General features: G+C 32.2%; 1 protein-coding gene across 5 annotated transcripts in view; it reads left to right on the plus strand.

Moving 5' to 3' along the window:
* Positions 1-21,421, plus strand: part of LOC139517546 (disks large homolog 1-like) — a 105,158-nt gene that overhangs the window by 26,637 nt on the left and 57,100 nt on the right. For all 5 annotated transcript variants that reach the window (XM_071308745.1, XM_071308746.1, XM_071308743.1 and 2 more), the window contains 2 exons: positions 3,266-3,313; positions 4,125-4,249. In XM_071308745.1, the coding sequence (XP_071164846.1) occupies positions 3,266-3,313; positions 4,125-4,249 (173 nt within the window). The remainder of the gene's footprint in view (positions 1-3,265; positions 3,314-4,124; positions 4,250-21,421) is intronic.

A 21,421-nucleotide genomic window follows, 5' to 3' on the forward strand; every position in this document is an offset into this window, starting at 1 on the left:
CGACAACAACCCAACCATAGAGCAGACAACAGTAACTTGATTCTTATATGGAATGGGAACCTGGAATTCATGGTTAAATTTTCTTGAAAACAGATCTGATGGTGGTTCAGGTTGCTAGATTTTCAGTTTTTGGGATACGATTGCTTTCAAGCAATCTGTAGACTTATAACAGTGGCTCAGGACAATGCCCGTTTTATTCTAAACATTAAGGACCATCTCAGATTCTTATGATTGTCTTGGTTTAAAAGGTAAAAACAAACAAAGGGATTGAACTTAAACAACTTTCCTATAATGTTTTTCATAATCTTCATGTTTGATATTTCCCTTGACTTATATGCGTGTTTTTAACAACACGGAAAATCAGAATCAAGCAGTATTTATATTTAGTGTTTTTTTTAAATTTAGAAACATGTCAGAGGGAATCCCCCAGTTGTGATAAAAATGCAAGAGTTCTCTGAATTCCAATATATCTATTTCTGTCATATAAGAACTGAAGTGGAGTTTTACTTATATGTCACCGTTATTTAACTGATATTTGATGAACTTCCATAAGAAGTAGAGAACCATTTAGGTTTAATATACGTTCTTACTACAGGGTTTGTTTAGGTAATTATCCGCATGCGTAATGTTTTCTTGACTTCAATGGGTACAGGTTAAATAGTTGCTCTGGATTCCCCACTCGATTGATTAATTTATAACTTATGGGATTCTTTCTATGTATGTCTGCTATTGAGGGTTATTGTTGTTGCATAATTTTAAAATCATATGCATCATTTAAATTAAAATAAATGTAGTCCACATCGTAAAGGTTTACTTTCAACACCCCTTCAGGCAAAATGGAGTCTTCTATATTGTCGTTTTGAGTTGTCTCCCTTCCAGAAGTCACTTCCATGAATGTTGAATCAAAACAACACATTAAGAAAAATAACCCTTTCTGTCGATAAACGTCATATCATATTAAAAACCGATCGCAATTTAAACGGAGGAATGTGTACGGAAAGGAGTCATGATCACTGACCCAATTGCCAAAGGAAATTAGATATTTAAAGAGTTAGGAATGTGGTGTTTCTCCTAGAATTAACGTAGGAAAATAGGTGATAAGATACGAAGTGAAATACTTCTCTCACTCTGAGTCTCAGTGACTGCTGTGGAAAGTAAACTTAGAATTGATAGTACAAAAATAAAACACAATAGGCCTAAGTACATTGTTCATACACTTTTAACCGGGATGAGCTATTTTGTAACTATTGAGATTACGTAAATTACATTTTACATGTGCAGTTGAATTAGTTTTGAAAATAATTTTATCCAGCTACATGTATACATGTGTCAATGAAAACAATGGCAATCATATCCCTCAGAGCAATCTTCTCTTTGATTCTGTAAAGTGCTTTAAGGACTATTGCTTGTCTTTTCTTTAAATGATGTCTTTCTTTACAGTTCTTCTATTAAAGCATGCAAAACAAGCAGTTGATTAACTTGCTATATTTGTTTGGATGTTTGTAAACAACAGGTAGGTAGTCTATTTCAATCTGTTTACTATTTACTGGAATATGATTGGACAATAAACACTAATTAATTTCATGTCAATTCTTATTGTCCAATCAAATCCCAGTACATATAAAAACAGACAAAACTTCCACCTACCTATTGTTTGCAAACAACCAATCAAACATAGCAAGCAAGTTGATCACTGTTTTGTTTTGCATGCTTTTATAGAAGAACTGTAACTTAGGATTTGAAATTGTCCCTTTGGTATGGTCTAACATTATTAATTTCAAAAAATGGTTAATATAGGCCCACGAGGACATGAATGAGATATAAACCTCCTTATATATCTATGCAGTATTTTAGAAAGTTGTAGAATCATCTTCTAAGATCATTATTCTTATACTGTAACAATTTAATAAAGATAATGAAAGAGGCTTTAAGAGGCCTCTTATTTAAGATTCTTTTGGAAATTACCAGTCATATTTTTGTATACCCCTCCATATGAGTTTGTTTTGCTAGTATTTCCTTTCTTCCATCTGTACCTCTCCTCCATTCAACGAATATGCTCCTTTTAATTATGCCCCACCTACGATAGTAGAGGGGCATTATGTTTTCTGGTCTCTGCATCCGTTCATCCGTCTGCCTGTCTGTTCGTTCGTCCGTTCGTTCGTCCGTCTGTCCCGCTTCAGGTTAAAGTTTTTGGTCAAGGTAATTTTTGATCAAGTTGAAGTCCAATCAACTTGAAACTTAGTATACATGTGCCCTATGATATGATCTTTCTAATTTAAATGACAAATTATAGTTTTGACCCCAATTTTACGGTTCACTGAACATAGAAAATGATAGTGCAAATTTCAGGTTAAAGTTTTTGGTCAAGGTAGTTTTTGATAAAGTAGAAGTCCAATCAACTTGAAACTTAGTATACATGTTCCCTTTGATAAGATCATTCTAATTTTAATGCCAAATTAGAGAATTTATTCCAATTTCACGGTCCACTAAACATAAAATGATAGTGCGAGTGGGGCATCCGTGTACTGTGGACACATTCTTGTTTTCATAATATATTGAATGATCTTAATATTTTTGTCACACACTCCTCCAATCTTACAGAATTGAATGACTTTGTATCTTAGCAGCAGCTTGACAGTGATGAGTTGTAATGTGTAAATGCTTTTTGGATTTGATAGACATCTACATCCTGCTTTCTGATATTTGCAATTACAAATAGAGGCCGACTTAGCTTGACAACACACACAACTTCTTGTTTAATCAAAGAAGATACATTATCTGAACTATTTGATTCTTAACATTTTCAATGCATAAAAGATTGTGAGACACTGCTGTTAATCACATTTTTATGCTTCAAAAAGGCCATCAGAAATGTGTTTCTTGCCAGTGGACTTATAAAGACAAAACTCAATTACTGGTGAAATTCTTTTTTAAGTGTCAGTTGTGCTCTTTATCATTTCTAAGCACTTACAAGCCAAAATGTCTTTTGTAATTTTGCATATTTTTTTTTAGAATTTCATGTCTGTATATCTGATGAAAAACATTGTTAGTCAAAACTGCAATGTTTTATGAAAGAACATAGATTCAAAGCTGCAAATCAGAGACAGCTTGGAAATTTCTGATATTAAGGCCTTTGGTCTTCCTCTTATAAGGAACTGAATTTAAAGTAACTTATGCCTAGAAAGATATTCTGTCCATTATAACATGTAAATGCATCCAAATACTCTTGAACTTTATACATTTATATATATATATATGTTTACAGATGAATGGTGAAGGAGATTGGGAATATGAAGAGATACCATTGGAAAGGGTAAGTCGTAAATACTATATTATCTGTAAACAATTCTCTCGTTATTTATTTTTTTTTTGAATTGCTCAAATATTTGTTCAAATCTGATATAAATCACATACAAATTCACCAGTTTAAACAAGCCTTAGAGAATTTAGAAAAGATTAACCAATTGGAAGAAATAAAGGTGAAATGCTTACATGCGATAAAAAATAACAACTGTGATTTATCATGTATATAATATATGATATCAGAGTTAAAAGTTGTTAAAATCAATGAGTGTCTAAACAATAGTCTGTTGAAATGGTGCTGTTATGATGTATTGGTTCAGAAAAGAAAAAAATATTATTACTGAATGATATTTGATACATTGTAAGTCTTTGTTCATTTGACTACTACCCATCTAAGACTATATGTTTAATGTTTTTGGGGTTTCCCTATGCAAATCACAGACTTTGTTATTGCTTTAGAAGAGATTAATTTTGAATCAACAACTCTGCCGAAATCCTTTATTAGGATTTATTAAACTTTCTGAGAATCTTTACCATCTTATGCACCGTCTATTGTGTTTTTTGTCTGATCAGAGATTGAAATAATCAAAGGTCCCAATGACCCCTAAAATTTGGTGTGCACTACTAAAATTGATGCTCTTCTTGGCTACAAAATTAAGCTGTGGGCTACCAAGCCAAAATTTAACTACTAACTGGGTTAGGGGTTTGTATCATTAAGAGTATCTTATACATCAACTGTATACAGGGTGCATCTGAACTCCTTAATGTCTACTTTTAAATGTTTAATTAGCACTTGTGAGAAAATATAACCATTTTAACAGGGAAATACTGGTCTTGGATTTAGCATTGCTGGAGGGGCAGACAACCCACACATTGGGGATGATCCCAGCATATTTATCACCAAGATTATACCAGGTGGTGCTGCAGCTGCTGATGGAAGACTTAAGTAAGTTTTTGATAATTTACAATAAGAAAATTCTATTGCCTATGTCAGTGTAAAGTAAGAAGGCTTGTCATAGATTGTGGCTATTTGGTTGCTTGTTATAAAATAAATTGCAACTGAACAGCTTTTGGATTAGTAAAGGATGTCAAAACCTGGGGAATATTGTCTACTATTAAAAGAACTATCTCTGTTTTTGTTTTGTTTAATCTCTGTTTTACATTGTCAGTCAAAAAGAATTATTTTACAGTTTTTTTAGTTTTGTGATTTTCTACATTTTTTTCCAATTGTGAAACATTGACTATCTGGTTTTATATAAGTAACAAATTTGAGAAAGGTAGGGGTACTTAAGGAATCTATTTATGAGATCTGCTTTAATTCTTTCTACTTGTGAAATAATTTTGATGGCAAAGAAATGACAAGAGCTATAACCTATAAATTTGTATGTAAAGAGTCAGGCGCGTAGCAACCTATACGCTAACACGCAGTTGCGTGCACATTGATTTGGCATGCAAAATAAAAATTTATAGATTGAATGTTAAAGGAAACACCTATGTTTTCACTTTTTATGCCCCACCTACGATAGTAGAGGGGCATTATGTTTTCTGGTCTGTGCGTCCGTCCGTCCGTCCGTCTGTCCGTTCGTCCGTCCGTCTGTCCCGCTTCAGGTTAAAGTTTTTGGTCAAGGTAGTTTTTGATGAAGTTTAAGTCCAATCGACTTCAAACTTAGTACACATGTCCCCTATGATATGATCTTTCTAATTTTAATGCCAAATTAGAGTTTTTACCCCAATTTCACGGTCCACTGAACATGGAAAATGATAGTGCGAGTGGGGCATTCGTGTACTGAGGACACATTCTTGTTTAATTGATGAAATATCATTAAATAACGGCATTTGGTTTCAAAATAAAAGTTTCATTGGAGATTATGACAAAATTGGACAGTAACTTGTATCTTTTACTAGATTTGAATTTGTAATACTCAGTCTAAGACATGTAGTTTTTGGAGCACATATTACAGTGCACGGTTCATTAGTTTGGAATGAGATTTACCAATCGGCAATTAGAATTATCAGAACCCCTCGATATCGTTGAAAATATGCCGAGGCAATGTGGTCGACAGACTACCAGAGCCAATCACCCTGCAAACACGCCAAAACAGTATTGGAAAGTCTCATTATTTTTTGCGTTCATAGACTATATGATATGATAAGGGAACTGGAGAGTGGAGTCGCATCTAGTATTATCAGAAAATCACACTTTTGCGCTGTATCTGCTCCATCGTGTTGTAAGAAATATAACAAACGAAAAAATCTCAACAGTATCTGAGACATACGAAACTGACTTGGCATGTGATTTTGACGAATTCAATTGGGAGGTCGCTTGGGAGGTCGCTTGATGCTGAACACGTACGCTGGTTCATAACATCTCCCGAGTGCTACCATGGAGATCTATCAGTGTACTAAGTATGTTAAAAACAAATGTACGATCAACAATGAACGACAGTTACTAGCATTACTGCATATTCATCGGGATTTCAGTGTGAATATTGACAATTAAAGTAATACAGAAGTTTGTTTCTGCCTAGACCCGAAGAGCAGATTTTGGACAATTTTGAGTAAATTCTGTATCACAAATATGTGTTGTTTATGTATTACTCTATTCAGAAGATTTATTAATAGTTTTACATTCATAATTTTTTTATAAGTCCTATCTACATATAGCTCCTCTTTTAACAGTCCTATGACCGAAAACTGAAAAAAAAACAATTTTTCTGCATAAAAGGGTCCCAATAATTTTTCGCCTTGCTCCACTCCGCAGTAGTTGCTTGCACATCGTTTCTTTCTAGCTACGCCCCTGAGAGTACCTGGTAGTTGGTTTTTTTTGCCAGAATGTAATTTCACTTTTTACAGACTAAAATTTGCACTTGAAATAAACTGATTTTACTGTATTACACTGTTTTTCAAATTAGAAATCAAACATATAAATTAAGCAGTTCGTATGATCAAAGCCAATTACCACAATAAGATTGATGAAATTTATTGTAATTGTTCAATAAATATCTGAGAACCCTGCCAGTTATCTAATCAAATTATCTTTTCTCTTTCAGCTTAATTATTTCTATGTTAGCTTTTGTTTTTTTAACTTCTGAAAATAAACCTTTTATGTAAGCAGACCTGACTGTTTACCCATGTTTTTTATTGGATAAAACAGCTTGTTTCGTAATTATTGATGGACTATTTCTATTCTATGTCAAGTATTGAGTGATTGAATAGGACAATAAATTGTCCTGATCATAGAATGGGATGCCCCACAAAATAGGCACTCTAATCAATTGTCCTGATCATAGAATGGGATGCCCCACTAAATAGGCACTCTAATAAATTGTCCTGATCATAGAATGGGATGCCCCACTAAATAGGCACTCTAATCAATTGTCCTGATCATAGAATGGGATGCCCCACTAAATAGGCACTCTAATCAATTGTCCTGATCATAGAATGGGATGCCCCACTAAATAGGCACTCTAATAAATTGTCCTGATCATAGAATGGGATGCCCCACAAAATGGGCACTCTAATAAATTGTCCTGATCATAGAATGGGATGCCCCACTAAATAGGCACTCTAATAAATTGTCCTGATCATAGAATGGGATGCCCCACTAAATAGGCACTCTAATAAATTGTCCTGATCATAGAATGGGATGCCCCACTAAATAGGCACTCTAATAAATTGTCCTGATCATAGAATGGGATGCCCCACTAAATAGGCACTCTAATAAATTGTCCTGGTCATAGAATGGGATGCCCCACTAAATAGGCACTCTAATAAATTTAATTTTGATTGAGAGAAATTTATAAAAAAAAAATCAACTGAAATCTGACAATGTTGGGTATCTGTAAATCAGTGGTAGCACAGATTTAAAGAATTTAGTTCAATCCTACATCACTAAAGTTTGACTAAATAACAGTTTTGAAATTTTTGAAGCAAGAATACCCTTTTAGACAACCATTTCAAAATATCTATGAAAGTATAATAAAAGCAATTTAAGCACAGATCAACATAAGTAAGACATCAGTCCACCAAAACACTAATATCATTATGTACCAACACATAATCTACATTTCAGATAGAGGTTGGCATATAGTATTTTAGTATAGACAGTTGACTATAGTTGAAGACCATATGTTGATCTCTAGAATTTTTGTCTGATTGACAAAACTGCCAGATATACTTTTATTCATACTAACAGATAAAGACAACCACAGTCATTTGACAGGACCATAGTTACCTGAATCTTCCAATTAGAAGAACAGGACAAAAAAATGCTAATAAGATTTAACTTGTATGTGATAATATTTATAGCACAGAGGACAATAGCACTATTTCATAAAAGATGAAGTACTAGTTAGATAATCATAGCTCACAAAAGAATGTGCTTTGTTGCTGCAAGCAATCTTTAGTGTTGATGTGTTCTTATAACATGCAAGCTTTTAAGTTATAAAATAGAAGAGTAAAGACATTGTTTCTTTGAGAATATTTTTTTAAAGGGAGTATGGTATTTTCCCATTAATTTTTTTAGTGGAACATTTTTGAAATTTTGTCTTTATTTGTTTGTTTGCTAACTTCTAGATTTTATATCACACAGTCATGGTTTTATAAGGCATAAATGTTAAATTTACTTTAGAAGGAACCTGCATATATTTGATTGCCTAATATTTGAACAGGTGGTAATCACTTCAGCAGTTGTTAATTGGTTAAACATGCTCTATACCTACGCAGTTATGTTTATTTATATCTACAACTTATTCTCCAACATGTTTTTCATGTGTAGAGATGTTTTTTTGAATTGCTCATAAATGTTTCTGTTATTAATGCACTGAAAGACGCAACAGTTTAAAAAGAAAGAAATGAAATTTGTTTTTTTTTATTTGTTAGAGATTCAATTTTAACTCTAAATTTATTTCATATTTTTCTGCTTAGGGCTTGAAGGTGGAATCTTGATATCCTTAAGGCTTCAAATTTATATAACTGGTCAGCTATGTTTAGTGCACGGATAATTTTAAGCCAAGGCTCTGTGTTAATGATCATACTTTGATCTATAATGGTTTACTTTAATAAATTGTGACTTGAAAGGAGAGTTGTCTCATTGGCACTCATACCACATCTTCTTATATCTATTATATATCTGTGTGACTCTGACAGTCAGGTATTATCTGACCGTTTACTCATTTTATTGTTCATTGGTCAATGATAAGTTTTAGTAAGACCCCGTTCACACTAGCATTTTTTTTTATAGATCTAATTTGAATCGATCTAAATAAAACCAGTTAGCGTTCACATTATCTTTAATCATAACGATCTCTATCGGTTTAATCTGAACCACTGCGTTCACACTACAATTAAAAACGCAATCGATCTAACCTTTTTACCCGTAAAACTGTAAACATGGGGTATAAATAGACCTGATTTATCAAATTCATGTGTTGATATACTGATACACACACTTAAAAAAAATTGGATAAAGTTATTATTTCTCTTGAATCACAAGTTAAAAAAATTTGGTACTGGTGTTATTGCAGTTTTCTGGAGAAACGAAGTTACAACACGACGCCAGAAATACTGTGGTTCCTGCAAAGAAAATAAATCAACATAAAAGAAGACACAGATTTCGCAAATCTATGCTACGGCCAAGACAACATATTTTCAGTTTGTTTTAAAGGTCTTTTAACAGAGAAATATAGGCTAAACAACAAACCTCTGAGATAGTTTTGCCGCTATACATGCGGATACGTTATTTTCTATTTAATCGTACTAGTTTAAACCGATCTCTGCGTTCACATTTAAGTAAGATCAGTTTTCTTCAGATTGATTCAAACAAAAAATCCTCTTTTGGTGTTTTAGTTTAGACCAAATCAAGATCGATTAAAAGCGTTCACATTAGCCCTTAAACCGATCTAAAGTAAACCAGACTAGTTTAAATATATAAAAATGTCCTAGTGTGAGCCTTAGTTTGTCAGTTTATCAAATACTATAAGTAACATGTCAACTATATTTGGTGTATGGAATGATTGTAAGTGTATAGTGCACATAATGGTTTACTTTTATAAATTGTGAATTGGATGGAGAGTTGTCTCATTGGCACTCATACCACATCTTTTTATATCTATGTCTGTCTGGCCTGGTTCATCTGACCCTGACCTCATCATCATAGAACATTGATAATTTAAAGTTTATGTGTTACTTTAAGTAAAACCTCCATGTTACAAACTTTCAACATAAATTCAATGATAAGTAAGACAGTCCAGACATTTCAGCGTGTGCACTCTTGTAATATAAGGTATTCATTGAATATTGTGAAAAGTTCCACCTCCATATGGATAAGTGACAGTCTACATAATAACATCCTTGACTTCAGCAAGGGAACTGGTTTCATTTTTTTGTGCTCACAGTATGTCATCATGTTTTAAATAACCAGGCTAGCTAGACTCTTTAAGTTGATACTGATATTTAAATAACCAGGCTAGCTAGACTCTTTAAGTTGATACTGATATTTAAATAACCAGGCTAGCTAGCCTCTTTAAGTTGATACTGATATTTAAATAACCAGGCTAGCTAGCCTCTTTAAGTTGATACTGATATTTAAATAACCAGGCTAGCTAGCCTCTTTAAGTTGATACTGATATTTAAATAACCAGGCTAGCTAGCCTCTTTAAGTTGATACTGATATTTAAATAACCAGGCTAGCTAGCCTCTTTAAGTTGATACTGATATTTAAATAACCAGGCTAGCTAGACTCTTTAAGTTGATACTGATATTTAAATAACCAGGCTAGCTAGACTCTTTAAGTTGATACTGATATTTAAATAACCAGGCTAGCTAGCCTCTTTAAGTTGATACTGATATTTAAATAACCAGGCTAGCTAGCCTCTTTAAGTTGATACTGATATTTAAATAACCAGGCTAGCTAGCCTCTTTAAGTTGATACTGATATTTAAATAACCAGGCTAGCTAGACTCTTTAAGTTGATACTGATATTTAAATAACCAGGCTAGCTAGACTCTTTAAGTTGATACTGATATTTAAATAACCAGGCTAGCTAGCCTCTTTAAGTTGATACTGATATTTAAATAACCAGGCTAGCTAGCCTCTTTAAGTTGATACTGATATTTAAATAACCAGGCTAGCTAGCCTCTTTAAGTTGATACTGATATTTAAATAACCAGGCTAGCTAGCCTCTTTAAGTTGATACTGATATTTAAATAACCAGGCTAGCTAGCCTCTTTAAGTTGATACTGATATTTAAATAACCAGGCTAGCTAGCCTCTTTAAGTTGATACTGATATTTAAATAACCAGGCTAGCTAGCCTCTTTAAGTTGATACTGATATTTAAACAACCAGGCTAGCTAGACTCTTTAAGTTGATACTGATATTTAAATAACCAGGCTAGCTAGCCTCTTTAAGTTGATACTGATATTTAAATAACCAGGCTAGTTAGCCTCTTTAAGTTGATACTGATATTTAAATAATCAGGCTAGCTAGCCTCTTTAAGTTGATACTGATATTTAAATAACCAGGCTAGCTAGCCTCTTCAAGTTGATACTGATATTTAAATAATCAGGCTAGCTAGCCTCTTTAAGTTGATACTGATATTGTTAATTAAATCATGATGGCTTAATTTCTTCAAGTGATAAAAATCATATATATTATATATATTCTGTGTCAAACTAATATTCTATTGGTAATTTACAGAAATGGTTTCCTTAGATATATTATGTTTTTTTTCCGATAGAAATCAGGGGGGTAATGAATAACTTCAATAATATGTCCACTCTGGGGAGAGATGTGGTGAACATTTGGTATTAAAAATGTAGATAAAAATAGATCTCCCGAGTAATGAGACAAATGTCAGCTGTCATGGATGAATCATATCTGATTTAATCCAATTAGAAAATGTTGTACTGTTATTGTCTTAATCATAGTTGTGTTCTCTTGGGATTTACATATTAAAGGAGTAAACTATCATATAATATGAGTAAACCAATACTTGACATGATCCAGATTTTCCAGTACTTTTTTAACATTAAATAGATCTATTGTCCTGTTGATTCTTTCTGTTTTGCTTGATAAAAAAATATTGCACTCACTCTGCCATTATTGATTTGTTAACAATTTTTTTTCTTCCAGTCATTTTGAGGTTCAAATATTTTTTCGCACACATTATAAAAGAAAATCTTTTATGTTTCTAAAATATTTTTTTTATTTTGAAGATGTGAAAAAAGTACATTGTGTAGCTATAACATACTGGTTAGTAGCTGCTGATCTAAATATTAGGGAATTGATGTATACTTTTCTTCTAAAAGTCAAATGACTGTATAATTTTAACATTGCCCTTTATTATTTATTCAAACTCCACACCGAAGTTCCTAATATTATAGCACTTGGATATTCCATTAGCTCTATTCTGTAAAATGTGTGGTTTTTGTCGAGCCTGCAACTTTTTTCACTTGACCTCGACCTCATTTCATGGATCAGTGAACAAGGTTAAGTTTTGGTGGTCAAGTCCATATCTCAGATACTATAAACAATAGGGCTAGTATATTTGGTGTATGGAAGGACTGGAAGGTGTACATGTCCAACTGGCAGGTGTCATCTGACCTTGACCTCATTTTCATGGTTCAGTGGTTATAGTTAAGTTTTTGTGTCTTGGTCTGTTTTTCTCATACTTTATGCAATAGGTCTACTATATTTGTTGGATGGAATGATTGTAAGGTGTACATGTCTAGCGGGCAGATGTCATCTGACCTTGACCTCATTTTCATGGTTCAGTGGTCAAAGTTAAGTTTTTAAGTTTTGGTCTTTTTATCTAATTTTATATGCCAAAGGTCAGCTATATTTGGTGTATGGAAATATATTATGATCTATATGTCAGTCCCGCAGGTTTATTTGACCATGACCTCAATTGCACGGTTCATTGCACAGTGTTAAGTTTTTGTGTTTTGGTCTATTTTTCTTAAACTATAAGTAATAGGTCAACTATATTTGTTGTATGGAACTTTTGTTCGCTGTACATGTCTGCCTGGCATGGTTCATCTGACCTTGACCTCATTTTCATGGTTCATTGGTCTTTGTTTAGCTATCTTGGTTAATGTTAAGTTTATGTGACAGTTGTAATAAAGCTTTATACTTCGGACTATCAACATAATATCAATGATTAGTAAAGAAGGCGAGACATTTCAGTGTGTGCACTCTTGTTAGTTCAATTCTCTATTGTGAATATTAAATCCCCCCCCCTATTTTTGAAATAAAGTTCCCACTCAAGTCTTATCTCCCCTGATCTAGAGACATCACAGTGCAAAGCAGGGATTAATCAATAGTTTTGTACAATGTTGAGTATTTAAATGTGCTTCTCCCATGATCTATATTTAGTGACAAATCAGATGACTTAATAAGTAAAATCAAGTATTTCTGTATTTTTTTTATGTCCCTCCTACTATGAAGTGATACCCTCTTGTCCATCTATATGTCCTGAAGTAAGTTAATAACTAAAATTTAAGTTTGCCTCAACCAAATGTTATGAAACTTACATACACAATGCATATTAACACAAAACACAGATCAATTTCAGGTTCAATTTGGGTTGCATCACTTTAACTATTCTTGAGTTATGTCCCTTTATAACATTCTATTCTGCAGTCATAAAGTATAAAACATATAACATGAGTTTCTAGGAACATTGGTTATAACAATTAACTCTGCCAACCAAGTTATAGAAAATAGATCAGAATTAACGTCAAGATGGCCTGATATAGTACATGTGAAAAAAAATATTATTGAGTAATGAAGACACATAAAGATAATTAATAAAGGGTACCTACCTCTTCCCTTAGTTTTAAGTACACTGTATGTATATATGCCATAACAAAAAGTACATAAACAATTGACATTAAAATTAACATTAAAAGTCACCAATAAAATTATCTATTTGAACATAGAATGAGACAATGATACAAGTCTCATCAAATGATAGGACATACTGTTCTTTAATAATGGTACTAAACTGGTAAGAAAAGGTGGGTGTTTTAGCAGACACTTCCTAGTGACCATTTTGTGCCATCCAGTATCCAGTAGTAGTTGATTGCATCTAAGCTTATTGCTATAGTTTTGAATAATAAATCATTGGTAACAGTTTAATAAGTTTAAGTGGTGTTGGTCCGAGACCACAATTGTCGTCTCTTGATTTTCGTTGTTCACGAATATAGTCCCTAGTGTTAACAGTGGGCTACTTGCCAATAATTTTTATACCCCTTCCAAATTTATTTCTCCGAGTTTAATGCCTCAAATTGTAAGTAGGGGGGTGAAATTACACTGTAAAAAAATTTGGGTCCAGAATTTTACAGGAAAGTAGTGATTTGGTCTAGCTGAAAAAGGTTAAAAATTAGCACTTCGGAAGCTGTCAAAAGATTTCAAGACACCCTAAACACAAAATTGTCCATATTTTGAGTTAGAGGCGATGAAGTTTTCTATAATTTTGATATAATTTGTCCCAAAAGTAGTACAACACACTGTAAAAGTTTCATTGGGAAAGCGCAGGTGGGATTTTTTTTATTTTCATTTATGTTCTAAAAGAAATGCACTACGAATTAATTGTGTTCTCGGACCTAAGAGGTGAAGTCTGTAAATATAGAATCTGTACTTTGGCAACTTCCCTAAATGATTTGGTGGTGTCACTTTGTCAAATAGCATGAAACTAAAGGATTTAAACTTTTATTTTATAGAATTTCTGCAAAAATGACCAACTTTGGCATTTTATGGTCAAAATAGGCATTTCAAGGTTTTTTCAATATTGATGCATACATGGCATCCTGACTTTCTATCTGACAGGTTTTCATGTGTCAATACTTGTGTTTATATGCCTTTATCTAGTACTTTTACTTGTTTATGGACTCAGAATCTACAGAAAAGAAGGATATTTCATATAATATGTACAAAATGTGTTGTATAAATGACCCTTGTCTAACGCCCTGTTTGGATGAAGTCAAAAGTGGGGTTCTTGGTACATAAAATTTGAAGTCTATAATAAAGACCTCACTAAATTTGTATCAAAAGCACTTTACAATGTCTAATGTACCTGTTCCATTTCACATAATATCTTTCTTTTCTTCTGTAGGATAGCAAGTGGTTTAAATATAAGCCTGTTGAGACTAAAATTGCATTCAAGTTTTTCATTAAAAAGGCAAAAATCTTTGTATCAGACCATACTGTCTGTAAGAAAAGTTAATTGCAAGAGCCTTTTTGTGCTCAGATTTGTTGTATCATGTCACATGAGTATAGAAATGATAAAAAGGGCACAATTTTTTATTTCTTATAGCCTCAATATGCATTTTTTAATGTAAATATGTGGCACGGCTTAAATTGACCCTTATTTTTTCCAGTCTTGCTTGGCTTAAGACCCTTTTAAAGTAATATGATATGCTATTTGTAACTTTTCTTTCTATTTAAAGTACATTCAATACATATGTAAGGATTATTTATAACCAAAAAGCTTCACAAATTTAAAATTGCTGGAATATATTACATCTTCATGTAAGGCCCCCTTTCATTGAAAAACCTCAAATTTTAGGCCCAGGCTGATATAAATTTGACTTTTGAATAATTATGCTAAGTCTGATAAATCAAATGAGTACTCTATTGCTTTAAGTACATAATAAATGATATATTAGGGCATTTGAAAAGTATTTTTTTGCAACATTTGAATTTTCAAAGCCCAAAATGTTGATAGTTGAAATTTTTCAATTTTAACGTCAAAATTTAACACGCAAAGATGAGTATAGAATTTAACATAGTGTCTATAATATATATCCTATTGTTATGAAACTTTGCAAGCAGTGTTATAATTAATTAAGCTTTGGTCATACCAAGTTTTTATAAGATTTGTCAACTCTTTCTATCCTATTAAGGTCCGAGACCACAATTGTCGTCCCTTGATTTTCGTTGTTCACGAATATAGTCCCTAGTGTTAACAGTGGGCTACTTGCCAATAATTTTTATACCCCTTCCAAATTTATTTCTCCGAGTTTAATGCCTCAAATTGTAAGTAGGGGGGTGAAATTACACTGTAAAAAAATTTGGGTCCAGAATTTTACAGGAAAGTAGTGATTTGGTCTAGCTGAAAAAGGTTAAAAATTAGCACTTCGGAAGCTGTCAAAAGATTTCAAGACACCCTAAACACAAAATTGTCCATATTTTGAGTTAGAGGCGATGAAGTTTTCTATAATTTTGATATAATTTGTCCCAAAAGTAGTACAACACACTGTAAAAGTTTCATTGGGAAAGCGCAGGTGGGATTTTTTTTATTTTCATTTATGTTCTAAAAGAAATGCACTACGAATTAATTGTGTTCTCGGACCTGTTATTGGAAGTTTTATTTCATAAATGATAAATGGGTAATGTACATATAATTGCTGAAGGAACAGTAATGGAGCGGGGCAAATTACCACTGGAACTCATCTATTTAGTATTGATCTGGTCCTGTACAACCCAGTGATTGGTCTCAATGGTTATTTTCCGTATCATGTTTTCATGATGTACCATGGATTGATGTTACAAACATAATAACATATGCCAAAATTCTTTTTTCACACCTGTAATGAGTTTCGTCTCATGATGCATTCTGGTTGATTGCATTATATGAATTTAACTGCAGTGCAGTATTTATCTAAATGAAACAATTACAGATGCTTCAACAGCTAGGTTTCTGATATGTTACAATTCACACATTGAGAAGTATTGACATCAGTTTTAACATTAGAGTATCTCATCTGTTATGCCTCTTAAACCTTTGTCTCTATGATATGTGTCCAGAAAGTGTATATTATTTTTATAAGACCGCAAATTTTTTTTGGGTTCGTATAATGCAGCTTTGCTATGATGTTGACATTATCATCGTCCGAACACACACATTTGGTTTTTGGACAATAATTTTAGTTTAAGATTGAATCTCTATGAAATTTTACAAGAAAATTCAACACCACAAAAAGGGGTAAAAAAAAGCATGTTGTAATTTCTGGACAATAACTTGTGTGTAAGTGTATGGATCTCTCCGACATTGTACCACAAGGTTCCATATCACAAAGAGAAGGTTGTGATTGAGTTAGGGGAAAACTTGGGGGTATTCATATATTTTTTTTTCAAACATTTTTAAATTTAAATTTTTGGTTAATTTACCAAAAGAAATCTTCACATGCACAGTATTGCACAATAGATTTTTAAGATCTTTGACCACGTTTATTTTGTGTCAGAAACCTATATTATGTCAACATTTGATCACAATTCAAATATAGACGGTATCAAGCTTGTATATTGTGTCAAAATTTGCCCTTAGTGTTCAGGGTTTGACATATGCTTTTGTATCAGGCTGTGCTCAGTGAAGCATTTTATTAGCTGGATTTTTGTGACAAAAATGTCGGTTATTGGTTTGGGGATGTACAGTGGGGGGTCTGGTGGCCGGGCAGGCGGCAGCCAAATGTTGTCCGTGCATTTACTCATGAACCAATCAACCAAAGCTTTTAAAATTTTAATATGTTGTTACTCAGACAACAAAATGGAGGTCAAGTTCAATAATGACGATTTTGTCTTTTACCGTTCAGGAGTTATGGATCTTGAAAGATTGAAAATGGTGTTTCCAGTCCTGTCCCTGCTTTTACCATGAACTGTTCAACCAAAGCTTTTAAAATTTTTAATATGTTGTTACTGATGACAAAATGGAGAGCAAGTTCAATAATGACGATTTTGACTTTTACTGTTCAGGAGTTATGGTTCTTGAAAAATTGAAAAATGGCGTTCCAATAGTGTCTGTGCATTTACTCATGAACTGTTCAACCAAAGCTTTTTCAAATTTAAATATGTTGTTACTGATAAAAAAATTGAGGTCAAGTTCAATAATGGCGACTTTCACTTTTTCTGTTCAAGAGTTATGGTTCTTGAAAGATTGAAAAATTGTGTTTCCTGTCATGTTGTTGCGTTTACTAAGAACTGTTCAACCAAAGCTTTTCAAATTTAATATGTTGTTATTGATGACAAAATGGAGGTCAAATTTGATATTGACGATTTTGACTTTCACTATTCATTAGTTATGGTCCTGGTGATATTGAAAAATGTCAGGACACAAATAAATGTTAATAAATCTGGTTTGCTGTCGCTCTGACAGCCTCTTGTTTCCATTGGTCACCTACCTTATTATACACCCTATATAGCAATCTTTAAGGTTGTTCATTAGTTTGTTCATTGTCTAACAAATATTTTCGACACTCTTTTCAAAGAAACTACTATACAAAATTATTCATATTTTTCAAAAATGACACTCAGACATTTCCGTACAAAAACTGAACAACTGTTCAAGCAATGCTCTCCAAATCTAATATGTCGTTACTATTGCAAAATGGAAGTGCAGTTAGGTATTGATGATTTTCACTTTTGTTCAGGAGTGATATCCCTTGATTACTTTAAAAACAATTGACACTGATGAATGAAAGAAAAACCCAGTTTGCTGTCATATTGACAGCCTCTTGGTAATAATTGCTATTGTAACTATGTACATGTACTTACGACTTCATAAAAGTTATAAATTTCACAGTGACCTAAGGAGCTAGCCTATGTAGGTTACTTGAATTTGAATTGCTTATTAATTTTCCAACATAAAAAATCAGAACTGGAAGTAGTACACAATTTTCTTGATCAAATCGATGCACCATGATTGCTACAAAAATATCAAAGGAGTGAAAATAGTTTTGTCTTATAAAGTGCTTTTATTGATGTTAGCTTATGCCATTCAAATGAAATTACTAGTAAAATTGCAAAATTATGGTTAACTGCTATTCTTGTATTGTTTAATATTTTGAAAATTACTGCAAGCGTAAAGTTTTGGTATAATCAAAGACCACCTCAAAGATGATTGTGTAGCCTTGGACAGAAGGAAAAAAATGTTTTAGATTTATGACTTAATGCAGCTATTTTTCCTGTCAGTTTTAGCTTTGACACTTTTATTATTTCTAGTCATGTGAAAGTTAGTGGGTTATTCAGCCAACTGTTGTCTGTTTCCAAAGGTCCTAATGATAGTTTGGTTCCTTGGGTATTTGCTGGAGTCACAGAATTTATAAGTGGTAGGGCAATGACTTTAATGTACAGTTGTATTAGCATTAATTTAGCACATCTCATTGGGAATTACTTGGCCCAACCCCCTCAGTCATGTTATATTGACCTTGAAACTTTTGCTCAGTTTACATGTATAAGTTTGTGGTAAGGTAGGTCAGTTCAAGGGGAGCCACTAGTGGTAGGTTAATAAAATTTGGTATGATTGTATTAGCATTGACACATCTCATTACCATGGAGATTGTTGACACTGTATTTTCAGTTCATTGACTGAATGTTTTGCATATCGGTACCTTACATGTTAAAGTAGTGCTATTTTGATTTCAACATTTGCATTTTATTATCAAAATAGCAAAAAGGCAAGACATTTATCTGTGTAAACAGATTATTATAAGTAATAAATGTTCTTCAAAGAGAAAGCTTTACCTAAGATAAATATTAATTCATTTCGGCTATGAATTTTCTCCAATAAAAAATTCAACAAAACCATGTTAAGTTTGTAATACCTTAATAACCTTTGCAACTATTGTCTTACCATACCTTGCCATACCATATTTAGATGATTATTATCTTGTTAACACTGTCATACTTTTTAACTTTTCAGAAAAGGAACATTTGAACAAAATTTTACTACATACTGACATTTAATTTCAACTTTTGCTGAAAAGGAATTCCTTCCAATGTACATTTTCTCTAACAGAATTAAGCTGAAAATTTGAAATTTGAAAATATAATCATCAAATACTTGCATTCTTCAAAGATTTAACTTTGCAGCATAATGCTATACTTAAATTAGAATACTCAGTGCATAAGTCCAAGCTTCACTTAAAAACTATTCATATCAGCTCAGTTCAACATAGCAAATCATTGAAAAGAAAGAGGATCTTATTTAAACCTTTCTAAGTGTAATGCATAATTGATGCATATTTTAAAATTTATGACTAGGGACCTTTTTTCTAATTTCAACATCTAATTGTTTGTCATCAGAATCGATACTTGCTAATCATGTATAATTTTATAATTAATGTTTACAGCATTTTGAATGCTGTATTTATTTTGACCCGAAAATAGTTGTATGATTATATACCAGTGCATATATGTGAATATGTTCTGATGTCTATAGAACCTAGCAATAAAACAATACTACCATTATAAAACATTCATAAGAAAAATTGGATTATGGGGTGTATTGTATTCTTCTTGGGATAATTGAATATAATATTCTTTTTTTAAGTTGCATGTTGTTACTGAGGAAGGAGAAATAAACATTTATGAAGTATAAAAAGTGTCGATATTGATGAGTCCCATTAATGACGTTCTCTCATTTGTCACATGTTACAAATTGTTTAATATGTAGAGGCAATTGTAGATGAAACATTTATTATGGACAAATGGTTTTGTGAGTTCAGAAACATAGTATTGTGTTCTAAGGAATTAAACTAAAAATGGTTTTATATCCTGGACGTCAGATTTTTGTCTCAAGGTCTGAACCTGTGCTTTATGCAATTCAAATTAGAAGGTAATAAATTTGATATTATACTTTCTTATTTTGTTTTTGTGTGGTTTATTGCATTTTAGATATTTTATATTTAATTTGTTTTCAACATTGAATAATTAAGAAAAGCTGTTATTAGGATAAATGAATATAATTTTTAAAAAAATACTGTGGATTCATTTATTTTCGAGTCTATAAATTTTTCGTGGATTGAAGAAGCATTGTATTTTCTTGGATAATTGACCAAAAAATAATGATGTCTGCAAATAGCTTATAGATAATTATACATCATTGAACATTTAGACTTATAGTTCACTATTAAAACCAACTTATAGCAATAAATTCAATATATAACAGGATAGTTTTTTTCTGTGTGCTTGACACATGTTTTTGAAGAGTTAAAAAAAATCTTCTTTTTTTGGATATACCAATATATATCTCTATCAAATGTGAGTCAGTTTAAAATGAAAAGGTTTTATGAAGAATTTTTGTTTAAGTCCATAGATATTTGTTATCCTTATTGGGGATAGTTATAACTTTATATCCAATGGACTATATAATGAGAAATCTTATCATGCCCCGCTGTAACACAGGGGGCATTAAGTTTTACCCTAGTCCATCTGTATGTACGTCCAAAAGTTGTTTTCCGTTCTCTTTAGTTTGCCTGAACCAAATGTTAGGAAACTTCTACAAAATGTTTATTACCAGAAAACAGAAGTTCAAGTTTGAATATTGGTGGTGTCACTTTTACCCTTCTACTTCTAGAGTTATGCCCCTTTACAAATGGAATAATGTTGAATGTTTTGTTTCTGTTCTCTTCCTTTATTTAGTTTGCCTGAAACAGAAGTTATGAAACTTCTACACAATGCTTATTACTAGAAAACATAGACCAAGTTTGAATTTAGGTGGTGTGCCTTTAACAGTTCTAGAATTAAGCCCCTTTACAAATGGAAAGATTCAGCTTCTCGTTTTCTAATTTAAGTTTGCCTTAACCAAATGTAATAAAACTTATAGACCACGCTTATTACTAAAAAATACAGATCAAGTATGAATTTTTGGGATGTCACTTTAACCGATCTTGAGTTATGCTTCATTACAAATGGAAAAATTGCTGAATTTTTATTTTCCATTCTCTTCCTGAAGTTAGCTATGAAACCTGTACATTATGCTTATTACCACAAAACTTAGATCAAGTGCAAATTTGGGTAGCTGAACTTTTATCATTTTTCAGTTATGTTACTTTATTACTTTATATAATATGCATGTTACTTTATTACTTTATATAATATGCAAGTGGGGCCATCATCTGTGTCCCATTGACGTATTCCCCATATATTTTTTTTTTTTTTTTTTTTTAGACAAAAACCACAAGTCTTAATTTTGTGTCCTTACAATTTTGCTCTTTTTAGAAAAAAATGATTCTGAGACTTCTCATACAAAGTTGAAACTGTTAGCGTTTGCAAATAATTCTGATAGTCTCCTTAGTTATTGAAAGAAAGAACAAAACTACATCCAATGCCCCATGGTAT

Source organism: Mytilus edulis, chromosome 3 (assembly GCF_963676685.1).
Source record: "Mytilus edulis chromosome 3, xbMytEdul2.2, whole genome shotgun sequence".
In the NCBI taxonomy this organism is placed as follows: Eukaryota; Metazoa; Mollusca; class Bivalvia; order Mytilida; family Mytilidae; genus Mytilus; species Mytilus edulis.